The 18,865-nt window shown below is 35.2% G+C and overlaps 1 protein-coding gene across 1 annotated transcript; it reads right to left on the reverse strand.

The window, feature by feature from the left end:
* Positions 1 to 5,627: 5,627 nt before the first annotated feature.
* Positions 5,628 to 18,779, reverse strand: LOC107038054 (tyrosine aminotransferase). Its single transcript, XM_015256927.1, has 11 exons — positions 18,466 to 18,779; positions 16,135 to 16,239; positions 15,423 to 15,490; positions 15,193 to 15,351; positions 14,827 to 15,018; positions 14,397 to 14,479; positions 14,246 to 14,315; positions 12,982 to 13,110; positions 8,796 to 8,879; positions 8,139 to 8,237; positions 5,628 to 6,198 (listed from the first exon to the last, which is right to left on the reverse strand). The coding sequence occupies exons 1-11, from the start codon at positions 18,647 to 18,649 to the stop codon at positions 6,037 to 6,039; spliced, it is 1,335 nt and encodes a 444-aa protein (XP_015112413.1). The 5' UTR covers positions 18,650 to 18,779; the 3' UTR covers positions 5,628 to 6,036.
* Positions 18,780 to 18,865: the final 86 nt, after the last annotated feature.

The following is an 18,865-nucleotide window of genomic DNA, read 5'->3' on the forward strand; positions in this document are numbered from 1 at the left end:
TGCTCAATTTCAACGCAATCGATCCATATTTTGTGGGTTCTTTGAAGCATTGTTTTCGATTTTTCTAGATTTTTGTGTCAGGATAACTAATGTTGACCTCAGGAGTTCTAATATGCTATTTTTAGAACGTGACCAATTATTCTTTGGCGACAACTAAAAAAATTATTGTTTAAGTGAATTCAATTGTGATTTAAAATACTCCTCCCAATGTAATATTCAGGAACAGGTAAACAAATTTACCGCTGGGACAATGTCGGCTGCCAACGTTGGAGCAATGTTGCATTCCACAAATTATCGAATTCAATTTAAATACATTGTCGCAGAAATTCCACTCGGAAGCAAATTGCTAATTTATTAGCAAAAATATATTGACTACATTATGACCAAAGCAATTTTTCACTTGTTTACATGTTCCTTCACGTTTTCAATATTGGAATTGATCATTTGACGAAACTCATGACCGGAACTAGTAAATTTAGAGTCAATAATTACTCTAAACATCTGTCACTCTGAATAAACGCTTGGAACTATCAAAATGATTAAAATGTGATAGCTCACGGCATCTGAACGGGTACAGGCACATTCACCTCGCCCAAGCCCTCCGGTTCTCCTCCAGAAATTTCCCTCAATTCCGCAGAATAATTTTTCAACACCGCAATGTTTGCCAGCGAACACGTACCAGCTGGATATATCATATGTCCGGTGTATTTTCCCCGCAAAAACGATTCACCGTGGAGACGCTATTGTCCAACTTCCGGCAATAGATCGTCGCGGGGAGTGGGAAGCCCCTCCGAACCGGCCATACGACACTTTCCAATCGACGACTGGCCGGCAGGTTGACCATGGTCACTGGTGAGCCGAAAAAAGTTATCAAAAAAAAAAATAGAAATTTTTATCCTTCAGAATCCACTGGGGTCACCTTTCAGAGAGAAAAAGTTCAGACCCGATTTTGCACGCGAGTGCCACTCAATAATTCACGTTATATATCTCCTGTTCACTGAGCGAATTCCGAAATCGAAGAGGAGGAAATACTTGTCACTGAGTGGTGGATCACATGAAAAAAGTCTCTTTATTCCTTTTTCGGTGATATTATACGCGAGCCAAGAAAAATCCGGCGATTTTTCTAGCGTGGGAATTCGCTCGATTAAACATATCTCATACTTTTTAGCCCGTGGTTAATGTATAAAGGAAGAGGGAAAAGTTGCGGAGAGATCTCAGCTGTTGTGGGACGGGATGTATGGTTTTGGAAATTTTGAAAGAATTTTGCAATGAATTTCGCTACTTTTCCGGAATAATTTTGGAGGTTTGACGGGGATACGTCTTTAATTTCATGGTGGGGGCCGTTCAAGGTATTACCCGCAACGGTCGGCGCCATTTGTAGGAATTCTAGAAAATTTTAGATTTTTCTAGGAAATTCGAGAAAATTAGTTTTTTTGACAATTCGTGAGAATTCGTCGATTTCATAAATAATTTGAGAAATATCTTCGGTTTCCTAGAATATTCAGGAAAATTTTCCGGTTCTCTAGAAGATTCAGCAAGATTCTCCGGCCTTATAGGAAATTCGGAAACATTCTTGGGTTTTATAGACAATTCCAAAAAATCCTCCTGTTTTCTCAAACTCTCCAGACAATTGTCCGGATTTCTAGATAATTTGATTAAATTAAAGAAAATTCTAGGAATTTGACGGGATTCAGGTTAAATTCTTGATAACATTCGAAATTGTTCAAACTTTCGAAAAGTTGTTTTGCATGAAAATAATTTTCAATAAAAAATTTCTACAAAAATTTGAAGGAATTACGTTATTACAATCCACAATTCGATGAAAAGAATTTTTGGAAATTGTAAACTTCTGTTGAAGGATTGCATAAAAATTGATATAAATCACTTGAAAATTGGAAAGTCAGCGTAATTTGATACTTAATATTGACGTTTCGATTGAAAAATCACATAAGTTGAAAAATTCTCACGTTATAGATTCTCAAAAATTTGGAATTCCATTGAGATTCCAGTTCAACTTGGAATATCATAATTTTTCCCCCTTGAATCGCCTTCAATGTCGATTTTCTAGAAGTTTCTTTCTGAAAAAACTCAATTTTCTTTCAACATTTCTTCTTAAACAGTAGAATTTTCATTTTTCATATCTTTAGAATAATTTTTACTCTGTCATTCCGCTCGATCTCCTCAAAAACCAACACTGGCCATTTCTCGATTAAATATTCAAGGAATTTTCGTTATTAAACATTCACGATTTGCTGAAAAAATTAATGGATATTGTAAACTTCTGTTTGATTATTACATACAAATTAATATGTATAAATTTATATTTTAAGTAAATTGGAAAATTCTTGTTTTCCAGTGACTCAAGAATTAGGAATCCCATTGCGTCGATTTTCAGAAAATTCCAACAAAACTGTCTGCAAAAATTCCATCCTTTCTCTAACTTTCCTCCTCAAAAACGAGAATTTTCAATTTTTTTTCACATCTTCAGAATAATTTTTACTCTCCATCACTCCGCGCTCTCTTCCCAAAAAACTCCTAAATATTTGTCCATTAAAATTTCTCCACTCCTGTTGACTCATTTCCTATGCCCTCGGAGTGCCACTATTTACCCTCCCGATAAGCCTATGAAAATGCAGAAACTCACGTTAATAAAAAAGGGTGACATGGATGTTGGATAAGCCAAAGCGATGAGACTCATTCATAATTCGCAGAGGAGCGTGTGTATCTAGGCCATGCCCATTCGACACTATCCCCGGAAATATTCAGCTTGTACGCCGACAAATGAATAATATTTCCCGTGCATTCGTCTCATTGTCCCCCGTCATTTTAATTTTTCCCTCTTTACCCAGCACGCGAAGAGGAAAAACAAATCATTATTATTTCATCGCTATTCACCGGGAATTTATCTCCCCGAATTATTAAAATTTACTTCGTTCACTTGTCAATTAACACGTGACAGTTAAAATTTATTAAACCACGGGAACATCAACAGCAGTAATTACAAAACTCATGGGTTTATATCGCAGAGGTCATGCACTGTTCGGTACCACTGGAAGTCAGATCAATATCTATACACCTATATCCCGCAGGTCAAATAAACTGTAGCCTCTCAACAATGAATTTGACGTACGACGAGACAACAATTTTCCTTTTCAATCAACTCCACTGATTTTTCAACTCTTTCTCTCGTTGTGTTCCGCTGATCGTGGGATTAATTCAATGTTTATGTGCCCTCAACTTTATGCCTGTACACGACTGGCCATTGATCTGAAATGTCATGATGATTCGTTTGTGCTGGTCGTTACAATGTTAATAATACCGACGTGTGTATAAAGTGCATTGGTATGTGATAACGACCTGCATACGTACATGCAGTGCATGGAATAGGAGAGAACGACTTTCCGGTACAATAGAATAAGTACAGTCGTTGGGGAAAATAATGGGAACTGAGTTTTGATTCTGGCGGGTTTTCATTGGGGTTCGGAGGTTTCAGCGTGTGAATTCTTGCGGCTAATTAAAGTTGGTTGAATAGGTTCCAGTTGAGGTGTTGACGGTAACGAGTGAAAATAAATTTAAAATGCCGAAAAAAATAATTATTCATCGTGGATAATTTTTTATATGAATTGTGACTTAGATGGGTGTGAGAAATTAATGTATGAAATTGTTTCTTCAATCATTTTGCTAGGCAATACTCTTTCTGTACCAATAAAAAACAACATGGCATGGTCAACGCAACGCTACCACTTCCACATAACACGCCATTTTGGGGCACCCAAAAACAAAAATTATTAAAATGATAATAAAAGTTTAAATGAACTCATATAAAATAAAATAAAAGTACAACATAAAGCGGGTACAGTCGTTGGGGAAAATAATGTGGACTGAGTTTTGATGCTGGCGGGTTTTCATTGGGGTTCAGCGGTTTCAGCGTATGAATTCTTGCGGTTAATTAAAGTTGGTTGAATAGGTTCCAGTTGAGGTGTTGACGGTAACGAGTGAAAATAAATTGAAAATGCCGAAAAAAATGATTATTAATCGTGGATAATTTTTTATATGAATTGTGACTTAGATGGGTGTGAGAATTAATGCATGAAATTGTTTCTTCAATCATTTTGCTAGATAATTGTCTCTCTGTACCAATAAAAGACAAGTCTCTTTTTGACTAGAGTATTTCGGTTGGTGGCAACCCTGTACGGCATGGCCAACGTAACGCTGCCACTTCCATATAACACGCTATTTCCGGGCACCCAGAAACCAAAATTATTAAAATAATAATAAAAGTTTAAATGAACTCATATAAAATAAAATAAAAGTACAACACAAAGCGGTACAATAGAATAAGTACACTCGTTGGGGAAAATAATGGGGACTGAGTTTTGATTCTGGCGGGTTTTCATTGGGGTTCGGAGGTTTCAGCCTTTGAATTCCTGTGGTTAATTAAAGTTGGTTGAATAGGTTCCAGTTGAGGTGTTGACGGTAACGAGTGAAAATAAATTTAAAATGCCGAAAAAAATAATTATTCATCGTGGATAATTTTTTATATGAATTGTGACTTAGATGGGTGTGAGAAATTAATGCATGAAATTGTTTCTTCAATCATTTTGCTAGACAATAGTCTCTCTTTGTACCAATAAAAAATGTCGCTCTTTGACTAGGGCATACCGTCCGCCCGTTTTTCAGAATTGGCTGAGAAAATTTTTTTTTCTTCCTTCATTATGCAAATTTTTTACAGCAACAAGTAATTTCAACAGAAACTTTCAATTTTCTTCCGTGGAAACATGTTAAAAGAATCCAAATCATTTCCTACCGCATTCTTAAAATATGTCGACCCCAGAATTTAAGATTTTTCAAACTTTCAGTTGGTCCATAATTAAATGGAGTTCTAAATATATGTTCGTTATACATTTCCACATCCATTGCGACCTTTTCGACAGCAGAAAAATATCTTCATCAGTTATTATTGGCTATTTTATCAGCCTCCGCGTTTGTGGGTAATTCCGCCCAGAGTTCGTGGGTAATGCCGCTCAGGGTTTCTATAGGGCTGCTAGACTCTGCATCTAGAGGGCGGTCGAGTGACAGCTCGATTGTTTGGAGTAGTCGGTGGCCACTGGAACATCGGGTAAATTCAGGATAATTTATTATTATCCACGTGAAATCTTTCTCACAATGGAGCCAAAGAATGGAAACGAAGGATGAAAATAGGAAAAATTATAACAGTTGGGCTGCATTGCTCAAAAAAGTCATGAAAACAAGGTGGGCGATATTGGACACATGATGCCGGGCGGTATTACCCTCAAAGTTCGATTCCATCGCTCACTGGCCAATGGCAATTGAATTACATAATTAAATACGTTTAATGTTGATAAAAAATCTGTCCTCATTACATCTTCAAGTGAACACCTCGAAGAACCCATTCTAACTGTTTAGGACTCCTCGTAGAGAGCGCTGCTGGAAAAACGACTCATTTCCCTTAGGTGGGCGATACACGCACCAGCTCCCCTACTAATTCTGTATTTGGATCAAACGAAGACTTCTCTCCAATTCATGCGTCATTTTTCTGAGTATAAACCATGCAAAAGCAAATCATTACCATTGGTTCATTAAAAAAAAGACGGAATGCACAGAAATTTCTATTTCAATTCTTTTATTAACGAACAAAGAACTAAAAATAAAAAATAAACGAATGATTGTAATCCTATATATTCCAGTCAACACAATGCTTCGTTCACAGCATTCACGCACAAGTCACGCACACGTTCGAAGATCATTCTCTAATATTTCACGCTTTCCATTGCGTATGGGGACATCGGCATGCACCATCAATAAAGGATCCTATAGTTTTGTTCCCCCGTTTTTTGTCTGCACAAATGTTCTGGGTTTTTGCACACTCATTCGCTATTCTTCCATCGGTTTGCACAGCGGTACGCACATCAGGATGAACGATTGAGAAAATGACGGATATTCATACTTATTCGTAGATAAAGCTAGATTTGTGACGTATTTGCAGCAGTTTGGGATTTTATTGATGAGATTTTCTTAATAGGGGATATTATCGTCTGAAATGCTGTGCTTCATGAGCTTCTCTGTATTCTTTATGTGATGCCGTAGGCAGAACTCGTAGATTCTGCTTCCAGCCTCCTCTAACATGTCAATTGGCACTGTTATCACGAGTCTCATGTACGAAGGGTAATCGAAACACTGGAAAATAAAGGAAAAAATATGAGTCGACTACAACTTCACTGTTTTTTATTCATGTTTCCTTCCTGCTACCGTTACGGCTTTGTATATGGAGAAAAAAGTTGGAGAAAAAGTACCAAGCAAGTCATGTAATCGTGGAGCGGAACGTATTTCTAGGGCTTTTTCACCCGATATCGGGGCAAAAATGCGAGAGAATAGTGAATTTTTCTCAGTCGACTTGGGAAAATTTACTGAACGTGAGGATCATTTGTGCCGACACTGTTAAATTTACCATTTATGCTGTCAAAAATTATCCCATGGGTTCGAATGCTCGCTCAATCGAAGTCGGAAAAAACTACACTGACAAAAAAAATAATTTTATGAAGAGAATTTCACTTGAACCAACTATCATTTGTTTGTTAATTTTTAAATAAACGTGATGTCATAGTGAATACCAGCTATCTGTTCTACATTTGATTGGGAGAAATCGAACTTCTCTAGAATTGAAGTTCCTGTTATTTGTCGAAATAATGAGAGTATTTGATTTCTTTCTAGCCAAAAGTTTGCTAACTCCAGAAATTCGTTGGTTTACTCAAAAATCAAAATTATTCTCATGACTAAATACGTTGTTATCTCAATCAACACGATCATACGTTGTTCCAAGTAAATTATAATTGAAGTGAGCATTTCGTATGTCGAATCAGGATGAATATTGTTACGCGGAAAAAGCTTTGAGATTGTAGTAAGATGTCGCTGAGTTGAAAGAAGTTTATATTTCTTGACTAAAAAAAATCGCATTAGTTTACAATAACAGAATCACAGATTACGGTAATTCAACACAAACTTGAATATCACAAATTTCGTTCAATGTGATGTATGGAAAGCTCAATTTAAACATCGGCTTCATTCGAGAAAACAACATTCAATTCATTCCTCGATGTAATCATCTCCTAGGTACGAAATTTTAATCAATTCATGAAAGTAGAAAATTTCTCGACTGGAGATTATATTATGTTAAAAAAATAGAACTTTTCCATTTTTGTGGTGAATATATGTGACTTGACGCCAAGGACTGTTTTATTTGATTCAAGTGAATGTATCTCAAGAAGAAATAATTGATATTCAGCGTAAGATTTTATTCATGTGAAATTAGTTCACGTATATAATACTTGTTCCAAGAAAGAAACATCTGAATAAAAATAATTTTTTCTATCAGTATACTCTATCATATGCGAAATTTTACTGTACAATGGCCCAGTAATTTTTGCATCCATACATTGAGAAAAAAATTCTAATATCTGAAACCTATTACTTGAGAGAAGTAATTTTCTTTCAATCGTTCAATTTTCCCAGACATCTCGACTCACGTGGCCCGAGAGAAATCTCATGCTTTAAAATATTCTTATACTCAACAGGGAAAAAATATACCTCAATTAAGTATAAAATACACTATCTGAATATACTAAAATATAAAAATATACAAAAAAATAAATAAATAAAAATACCGAATCCTCCAACCAAATCCATTCGTTAACAATAGCTAATCTATTTTATCAGTGTACCTATTCTTCTGCTTACCCAACCACAATGACAGTCGAGGTCATACGATCATCAACCCCACTTCAACCCCCGCCACATAGAAAATCATCTCTAACAACAAATTTAGTTTTTCTTTCATTCTCGATGTTTTCACCATAGACCTTGTCAACATTCGTTTACGCATATCACATCCATAACTGAGTTTGTGTATGAGTTGTCAATACCCTGGCTGAAGCTCTCCGGGCAATAGCCAGTTACAAGTCTGCTCGCAGCAGATCACGTTAGCGTTAAAAATATAAAAATAAAGGGGAGAAATGGAGCGAAAATTTTTAATTAAAATTTTTTACATGCAAGTTTCTCTCAATTCCCCTAGTTTTTCATACCCTTCTCTAATTAGTCCACTGAGATTCTCATTAACTCACCTCTCCGGGAAGACAAAATACCGACTCCTCCATCAGGAGACGACGGACAAAGTCTACTTCCGAGTTGAATTCTGGAAATGACTCAAGGTCAATGCATACCTGCAGAGAAAATATAGAAAAGTGGTGAGAAATCCTCAACTGGGGTTCATTTTTTATTTTGTGGCGTTTCTTCGTGACATTTACGAGAAATTATTCATTTTTACTATTTAGCTTTACTATTGATTTTAGAATTGTGGAGGAGAAATTCATTCCATTTATTCTGCAATGAATGAAACCAAAAAAATGTCGAAATATTTTTTTAGAACGAGAAAATTCCCTGCAAAAACATTCCCTCTAATAATTTGTACTAAAAATGACTAAAATGATTATTCCGTGAGAGGCGGAAACGAAATGTAAAACCCCGAGAGATGATGCATATGGATAAATGTACATTCAATGAAATAATTTCTGCGGTAAAAAATTTACTCGAGGATTTTGCGGAAAAAATATTTCAACCAAACTTGCATAAAATTCAATCGCAATACCATCAGGTGTAAAGAGCTTGATTCACCCAGCCCACACATTATTCCCTCACGGTGCAGAGTAAATAAAAAATGGAAATCGTTTCCAGCCCGCAACACCATCACACAAAAGTATTGGCATCACGATAATATTTACCATCATGTACATGGCGCCATCGGGCATAATAGGTTTGAGTCCTGGGACCTTTTCAATCAGATCATATATCAGTTTTGAGTGATTCTGGAACCATAAAAAAAGTGGGTTAATGTATTGGTTGACTGCGCATAGAGGACAAGTGTTTAGTTCATTAATTTTTAGGAGACTAACGATTCTAGAAGGCTTTGGACTAAGAATGAGAGACTAGTTATTTAATTTAAACAAATGGGAAATTGCTCTTGTATTGCAAATAGTATAGTTATTTTTGCTAATAAATTGGCAATATGCTTCCGATTGGTTATTTTGCACATCATTTCCTTCTATAATATATAATTCATTCATTCATTTGATTCACTTCATTTGATTAAATTGAATAAGATTTCTTTTCAAATAAATTTGTTGGATTTTCAACTTAGTTGAATGTTATCATCATCATTATTCTTATTATCCCTTTCTTCTATACAACCGATTGTCTTTTTTAGGGTTCTATCTCTCCTCTCAGCCCTTCGATAAAATGTTAATAGGAAAATTTTATTTACACATACTTGAATGAATTTGAAACATCACATTTGAAGAAACCATCAGAAAACTCACTTTCAGGGAAATTCACGAAAAATGCGAAATTTTCAACAATCATCATAAAAATCAAATCAACCAATATAGCTATCGTAATCATCTTTTAACTTCAACTTAATGGCATTAAAACAAACATTTTAAGTTATAATTGAGTTCATTTGAAGCATTATATTCAAAGATATCCTCGGAATTCTGATTTTCAAAAAATACAAATTTTTTGCAAATTTTCACATAAATCAAAATAACGATTATTGTTGTTGCCTTCGTCTTCGAACTCGGTCAAAAGGACATCCAAACAAATTTGTTAAGCCATCATTCAATTAATCCAGAACATTTTTTTAGTTATCGTGGGACAACCGATTTTCGAAAAAATTCGAAAATTAAAAAACTATTGGATGAATTCAAATTTAATTGATGGCAATTGATAGGGCACAGAAATGCCTATATTAAAAAAAAAAAGATTCCATTCCATCCAGTCATTAGCGAACAATTGAAGAAAAACTTGGGTGCATTTGTTATTTTGTTGCATTTTCGGACTTTTTGGATCATACTGGGTCTATATGTACTATTATAAATTTTTTGATAAGTAATAGTTGCACTTGAATTCTCAATGTTGTGAATTTCCATTCAATTTAGCATCAAATCGTTCGTGGAATCTCTCATTCCGCTTGGAAATTCAAAATAATCAGGTTTTCCATGTTAGATGATCACTGACATTTCAATGACACCTAGAATTTTCAAATTCATTGCGGAAATTGATCATCACATTCAACTGAATTTTCAGTGGGTTGAAAATTCAGAGATATCGTTGCTTGAATTTTCAAATTATTTAACAATTTTCACTATCAAGTGGCCCTGAAAATTGCAATTCCGTTGAATCCTCCGGAATTCAACGCATTTTTCAATAACAAAATACATGAAAATTTAGTGTGAATGAATAATTGTTAACAATTTTAAGATTTTTTATTTGAAATTTTAGGAGTAATTTTCTGACGTAGTAATCCAAAAAATCCAAAACTGAAATTTGAACGATTACAAAGCTTCCATTCGGAAGCAAAAATCTATCAATTTCCTGTGACATGACATGGATTCTGTATATTTTCTCCGTGCAGTTATCCCAACACAAAAAATCGAAAACCTAAATTCGAACGCTTACAATGCTTCCACCCGAAAGCAAAAAAAAATTAAAAATAACAGAAAGAAAAAAATTCACCCCAAGAGATGTTCATTTCAGATGAAAGCACAAAAGAAAACATATTATGAATGCATGCATCGTATGATCTATTGAAAGAGTGAGTGCATTGGCATGTGTACACGTATTCACGCGTGTATTAAACAGACGTTGGATAATCATCTGCTTTCCGAGAGATGCTTGGCAAACTCCATGACAAAGGGCGAGTGAAATACATGGTGGTGGCTATTTATGTCCCAAGACTGGAGTGCACATAGGCACATAGCACATGGCCACCAGAAACCGGACGAGCGTCAGATCCCGTAGTTCCTTCTGCGCATATTTTTTTTTATTCATTTAATTTATTATTCTCTTCCTTGCTATTTTTTTACGCCTCATTTTTACTCCGCACTTTCCTCTCTGTCTTTTTTATTCTCAATTTTATGGTGGGGTTTCAGATGAAACATCCATTCTGGGTACTGGCGGTTATGAGAGTTTTCACGACGGCGTTTTATGAAAATTTCATGAGGATGTATTCCGCGAGTAATTTTATACCCGACTATCATCGGATGAAATTTATCAGCACATTGTAATATCAATAGTTTATATTCGTTATTTCATTTTGATGAGAATAATTGAAGGAGGAGATTATGGTGATTTTAATGGGATCAACTGCCGCCTGGATTATTCAAATTGTTGTCTTATTTATGTTTGTGATTTTGTTGACGTGCGAAAATTACTTGAATGGGGTTTTCGGTAGTCGCAGAATTGTTGAATTAATGAAGTTGATGGAAATTGTAGTGAAATATGTTAGATCATGAATTTCGCGAAATTATTTTTCTCAGATGGAAACGAAAATTACTGGGAATTGAAAATTGTTTGTCTGATTTTTAAAGATAATTTTGTTGGAATAAATGGAAATTTACGACCTTTCCCCTTTAATTTTATACTCGACTATCATCGGAAGAAATTTATCACCACATTGTAATATCAATAGTTTGATTTCGTTATTTCATTTTGATGAGTATAATTGAGGAGCGAGAAGATTATGGTGATTTTAATGGGACCAACTACCATCTGGATTATTCAAATTGTTTTCTTATTTATGTTTGTGATTTTGTCGAGGTGCGAAAATTACATGAATGGAGTTTCCTGTAGTCGGAGAATTGGTGAATTAATGAAGTTGACGGAAATTGTAGTGAAACATCTTAGATCATGAATTTCGCGAAATTATTTTTCTCAGATTTAGGCAAAAATGATTGGGAATTAGAAACTGTTTGTCTGATTTTTAAAGAAAATTTTCTTGGGATAAATGGAAATTTAAGATTTTCATTTCCTCTTTTATTTTATACTCGACTATCATCGCATGAAATTCATCAGCACATTGTAATATCAATAGTTTAAATTCATCACCTCATTTTAATAGTTATATTGAGGCCAGAGCAGATTATGGTGATTTTAATGGGATCAACTGCGCCGTGGATTATTCAAATTGTTTTCATATATATATTTATGATTGTGTGGAGTAGCGAAAATTGTTTGAATGTCGTTTCCTGTACTCGGAGAAGTGTTGAATTAATGAAGTTAATAGGGAAGGGAAAAATAATGATTCATTTCTATCATTTTTTAAATGAACAAATTAATTATATCATATTATACTAATTTATTTTATTGTTTCCTTTCCAATTTTTCTTTGCGGTTAGATAAAATCAAATTTATTCAATTCTATTCCCAGTGTAGTATATAAATTATGGGAACAGTTTTTCTCATTCTCAAATGAAGAGATATTTATAATAAATAATAAGAAGAGTATTGATACTTTTTGTTGAGATGATGATCGCTTCGCAAGAAAATAAAAATTTCGATTTTTCAATGTCTCCGGAAAGTTTTAAAATTGAGATATTTTTTCAAATAATGAAAGAATACCCATCAATCCAATTTCTAAAAAATTTCTAAAAATAGCAAAAAATAAAAATCGGAGATGAATAATTTTATCGAATTAATATAATGTAATAATTATAAAATCAAAAAAGAATTGACAGCAAAAATTTTCCAACAATCAATTTGTCGGTATTATTTTCCCATTATTTTCTGTCAATTAAGGTAATAATAAATAAATTGATTGATTGCTCAGTCGACCAGTGAATGAATTGATCGATGAATCGGTGAAATAATAAAACCAGTTGAGTCGTCCGTAAACTTAGACGGCGGATTTAATAAAAAATTGTAGTGAAAACATGGTTTTTCGAATCAACTAAAATTTTCCATCCGCACGTGTCTCGATAATTCTCCCCAGAACCACTCATCAATTGCTTGCCGCTAAATTACAATAAATAATTTATTCGCAAAAGATTCAAATTGATGGCGATCGATTCAATTACGCAGTGATTAGTGGATTGCCATGAGTGTCGTTAGCTCACAATATCATGTACAACTCACGTGTAAAATTCTGATGATGTCGTCGTAGAATCTCTGTGGGGTATTTTTGAGGATTTTTGGTAAAGCTCCTTGCACAATTGTGTTGCTCCCGATGATTCGCTGGCTGAGGCACTGCAGACCCTTGCGAATCTATGTACCATATGAGAATAAAAACTATTGCATATTTTTATATGAGGGGAGATGTTTCCTTCAGTAAATGCGCTTTTTTCCATGAAAATAATCGGTGGTCATAATGTGCTTATAATTTCGATATCACAGAACAGGGCGCGTGATTCGCGCGCGCATTGTTTTCCGTGGGTGCCAGAATAGTAAAACCTTACCGTTTCTCACTTTCATTATTTTTTATCTCAATAGTAGTGCAGGATAAATGAATAATTTCAACAAAGTTTTTCACAATGAGAATTTAATTGTTGAATAATTTATTCAGACTAGATTACTCCGCGCGCGGATGTCCTCCGCCATGGGGCTTAATGAATGTCAATTGTCGTGAATCATCTTATATTAGATTTCTGAAATTAATATCGAAGTTTTCGAAGGAAAAGTTTCAGGAATGTATTAAATGAAACTAAAGGAAAATTTCGCATATTTTCAGATTTCTAAAATTAACAGATTTCTACTGGAAGTCGGAAATGGTTTTTATTGTGTATTTGATTCAAAACATTTTGAAAAACGGGGAATAAATGAATAAATCTACTTTTTCGAGAAGCTTCATTAAAGAATTGAGAAAATTAATCATTAAAAACTGAAACCTCTCCATCAAAAATCGATGGAGAATGAATTTTTCCTCTAGACAACATTTTTTCCAAGTTCGTAATAAATTTATTTATATTTAGAATGTTCCCAGAAATGGCCTCCAAAATTGAAACGATCTCCATTTTTCATCCGCATAAATAGAGAATTGTTAAGAAACTAATACGTTGAATTACTTCGAATGGAATTTGAAATTACAGAAAACTTGACGAAATGTTTCAAGAAGTAGATTACTCCCTCCGAGATTTCAATCGCTCAGTGTTAATTTTCCTTGCATAATAGAGTTGCGAAGTAACTCGAGTATTTTTTCACGATTAAACTCTCGTGCATTGGTCTCTAACACAACCATTAAACTCCAAAAACTTGCTAGCCGTTCCGGGAAATTTAAGTTTCCCCGATGAAGTACCAGAAACGCGAGTTGAATTTAATGAGAGAATTCAATTAGAACGTCTCAACTAAGCATTCTCCAATATTATTCTTTCAAAATTCCTATTAAGTGCTCCTGATAACTCACCTCTTTATCGAGAATACTCTGTCGATCATGAATTATTATCCAGCCCATCCTCCAGCCTGGTACGAGAAACCTGTCATCAATGATTGTCGTTATTATCCTCGAAATGGTTTTATGAAAAAGTCAGTGGGAGTAAAATGAAGGTACCACTTGCCTCTTTGTTAAACCACTACAGGAGAGAATGGGAACTTCGGTCGATAGTGACGCTAACGAGTAGTACGTTCTCCCTGGAAATACCTGAGGTAAAATGAATCCGTTTTGATCATATTTCAGTAATATTTAGGTTGAATGTTAACAGTTCCATTCCTCGATTTTCACATTATTCGGCATTAACAAAAAATATTGTTCGTCATACGGCCAAAAAAAACGTTTCTGACGAATATGATTGCAGCCCTCGCCTTCGGCTCGTGCTGCAAACCTCATATTCGCCAGAAAAGTTTTTTTCGGCTAAATGAGGAAATATACTATTTTGTCATTCCGGCCGTAAGGCAGCGGCTTCACGGACGCTACATAGTTAGAAATTTTTTGAAATTTCATGGACAATGTGGTAGTAATTCTCATGAGAGTGACATTGACATACTCACCATGTGCTCATAGATTTCATCAGCAATAATCGGCACATGAAACCTGGCAGCAACATCAAGTACATCAATAAGGTGATTACGACTAAAAACCGATCCACACGGATTGGACGGATTATTTATAACAATAGCAGCGGTATTCTCATCAATTTGTGATGCCATGTCATCAAGATCAATCTCCCAACCGAGCTCCGGCTGAAAGGAAAATTGATAGGATTTTGAGTTGGAAAGCAACGGCAATTGGTCGCTCTGATGCAATCGTTCTGTTGGTGAAATTCGAGTTATTCACGTCGTAGGGGGCTTGTGGAATTGAACTGGTAAATTGGAATTTCCCGGCAAAGGGCACAGTATTGCGTTTTGTTAACGTACCAGTAGGTTGTAGGATCTCACTGATACACCCAGGCCTTCGGCCAATGTTCGGTATATTGAAAAACCCGGTCTTGGTATCAGGATATTTTGGCCCTCTTTCGCGAGGACTGTGATGCACAAATCCAGGGCGCAGGAACATCCGCTGCATAATATGACGTCCTGGGGAGAAGGAGAAACGTTTTATCATATGATCATTCACGCAAACGTTAGTAATCTTTAATTTTATTTACCTGAGGATCCACTTTGAGGAATTCATTTGAGCTGTACTCCGCGACTGCCTCCCGCGCCTCGATATACCCTAGAAGGACAATCCCATCATCAACAACTTCAGGAAACACTTCTCGATTATATGAATCTTACAATCCACACGGACAATTTTCTCTTCGTAAATTAAGGAAAATATTCTGGAATTAAGAAGGCCATTCCCTAACTTAAAAGCGCTGTTTTCTATCTAACAATTTACAAAAATTATAGCATGATTGCAACATTGCTTATTGACAAATTGAACAAATAATAATTATATCAAATAGAAGGGTTTTTGCCGCTGAAACTGTACTTCAACTGTAAATATTTATGCAATTATTTCATAAGAATGAATAAAACTCATTAAAATTCAGATACTTACATTCTTGAATTTTAAATTAATTGGAACTTCAGCGTGATTTAGAACTAAATATTCAAGTTTCAATTCAAGATTCAAATAAACTCGGACTCTGTCGTTTTCTTGCTACTATACATTAAAAATTGCATTAGATTTCCGTGAAATTTCGTAATTTTCCCCTCTAGATCGAATTCAATGTCATTCTCCGGATAATTAAAACTAAACTGTTCATAACATTTCAATTCTTCTTTCAACACTGTACTGTATTCTCCCTTTAAGTGAAGTTTTCTCCAAGAAAAAATACAGAATAATCCGGGCGCTTAGTAAAACCGTCATCGCACCTGTACTCGGCGCATATCCATTATAAGCCTGCGAAGCAACACTCTCTTGCACAGCTTCGATAATCTCCTTCGCTGGCTTCAAGTTCCCAAACGTCGTCGGATCACCTACGAATAATAACCGTTACTCCAAACTATAAAGATGCAAAAAGACAGTCATTTTTCAAATTGCCTCATATGATCAAAAATTACGGTCATGTGACGCACAAATTCTCTAACTACAAATGATGGTCACAAATAATTTGCAAGTAACTTGTGAAGTCAAATACGCCGTTAAAAATTTTTGTCTGAATTTTCCGTGCCAAATTCCGAAAATTTTTTTCGTGTTCAAGTTTCACACGAATTTCAGGAAATCTTGTCATTGAAAAATTAAATATTCCATTGTTTTTCCGCTCAAATGATCTGGAAATCAATAAAATACTTGATTTTTCAATTCAATTATTCTGTGTAAATGCAGAAAAATCAGGAAAATTCAGGAAAAAATTTAAAATTCATGTCATTTTGTTTCTGAATATTCATGTTCCACTGAAAACTCATGAATTTCCGTAAATTCTACATAAACCTGGAAATTTCATAGCCATTTTTTCCCGAAATCCGATTCAATGTCACTCTCATGAGATTTACTATAATATTTTCCACGAAATTTCAAAAAATTTCTACCGGGGCACAGATGCATAATGACAGTCATAGCTAATCTCTAATTTGTGACTGTCACAAATAAACACAATAGATTTATCTACACAGATGAAAAATGTTGGTGATTTTTATTTCAAAAGGCGCAATAGGCTAATCCGAACTGAATTGAAATAAAAATTAATGAAGAGTACATCAAATTCCCTCTATACAGATAGAAAATGACTTCAGATCTCTTGAAAAATTGTGACAATCTTACAAGAGGGAGAGAAATTGCCACAGCCACCATAAACGCCTCGTCATGTGACGCTCAATAGCGGTCACATGACCGTCATATGACGGATCATGTAACGCATTTGCATTTGTACTCCAAGCAAGTCACCTCACACTGCCCTCAACTTCCTAAAAAAAAGTTCCTCGGGTTTTCTCTAACAAATTACCCAAGAGTCGTCAACTTCATGGGGGGAAAACAACCCCCCCCCCCCCCCTCCCAATCGATTATCAGGGATTTTCCATGGTATCGGAAGCCCGATCCGTTGCACCCCGAGACTATTCTCAAGTAATAACTTCGGAGATACCACGTAGAGTCTTACTCAAGAGTTGTTGGCTACGGTAAGCACACGGCTCAATAACATTCACTTGATACAAGCGAAGCCTCATTTAATACACTTGCGTCAAGTATATTTTATACTCGAATTAAGAATAAAATACACTACACCTGGGGAGAAGAAGTGTCGGAATAAATAAACAATTACTCTATATATATCTTCATTCATTCACCCGAACCAATCAATGTATCATCTTCACCTCATTATACCCTATTTACACCAACAAATTATTACTGTATACTATGTACTTATGAAAACACTTGGCTGAAGGCCCTCGGGCGATGGCCTATTGTAAGAAAAAAATTTGTTTTTGTTGTTTGTAATTTTCTTGCAATCAATTCCGTTAAAAATTAAGTTAAAATAAAATACACTTGATTCAAGTATATTTTATACTCAACTGGGGAATGGGGATTTCAATTCGAAGATGATTTTTTTGTATCAGGCCGGGTTGTAGCAAGCCCTCTTAAGTGTGATATAAGGGTCAGGCACCAAGTGTCAGAATATAAGGGTCAAAAAGTGGAGGTTAAAAAATGAGGGTCAGAATATTAGGGTCAAAACATTAGGATCAGAATATAAAAGGGTCCAAATATAAGTCATATATTATACTTGATCACCGTTTTCAGCCCTTATATGACCCCGTCTGCCTGACACCCACTTTTTTTACTTTTATACTCTGACCCTAATTTTTTTATCCTAATATTCTGACCCTCTTTTCTAACCCTAACATTCTGACCCTCATTCCTTCACCTTTACATTCAGGCCCTCAGTTTTTGACTCTAATATTCCGGCCCTCATTCTATTAAATTTTTTTGTGCGTGCAAGTCAGCATTCATAAAAAAAATAGACAATGATGAATAACTAACTTTAAACTTTTGACGTTATTTATTGCAAGAAACATATATTCTTACAAATGGCCATTGCCTGAGGGCCTTCAGCCTGTTGAATAACTATTTTTTGCGTATTTTAAATTTATTTACACTCGATACACTTAACGACACAACTGGAGTCTATGAAAACTGCCTTAACCGTCTATCCACTGATCCGCTTACCCCATAAAATTTGAAATTGATGAAGGGTTTCAGGGGAGACTCACCGATGGATAGAGCTATGAGCTTCTTATTAGGATTCGGCTCCACCACAATGTTCTCAACGATGGACCTAATGGGATTGTGGGTCCTTCTGGCAATATCAGAGGCACGAATGTCCCATCGTTCACGCGACGTTGTCACAATGTTCGACATTTCTTCGATATAAATCGTCCCAACTTCAATATTCATTTCTCCCCGGGATCTTGAAAAATTTTACTCCTCAAAATTTAAACACGATAACTTGGCGATAAAATGTTAAACTCTTATCTTGGGAGTGAGTTATTATCTCCTTTTGAATTTTCAACACAACTCGCGCTGCAATCGTATTTCGATAACTAAAGCGTAGACAGGATGCGCGATCACTTGAAATGGGGAAACGAGAGGCCAGGGGACGTATCGCGGACC

Source organism: Diachasma alloeum, unplaced genomic scaffold (genome assembly GCF_001412515.2).
Source record: "Diachasma alloeum isolate Michigan unplaced genomic scaffold, Dall2.0 Dall_scaffold_00277, whole genome shotgun sequence".
Lineage (NCBI taxonomy): Eukaryota > Metazoa > Arthropoda > Insecta > Hymenoptera > Braconidae > Diachasma > Diachasma alloeum.

Bases quoted from the DNA above. Each gene is read 5' to 3' on its own strand.
- LOC107038054 (XM_015256927.1), bottom strand. From the start codon at position 18,649: ATGAATATTGAAGTTGGGACGATTTATATCGAAGAAATGTCGAACATT. The intron at 13,111-14,245 runs GTGAGTTATCAG...TATGGTACATAG, and splicing joins AGAGTATTCTCGATAAAGAG to ATTCGCAAGGGTCTGCAGTG. The intron at 8,880-12,981 runs GTGAGTTGTACA...TTATGGTTCCAG, and splicing joins ACATCATCAGAATTTTACAC to AATCACTCAAAACTGATATA.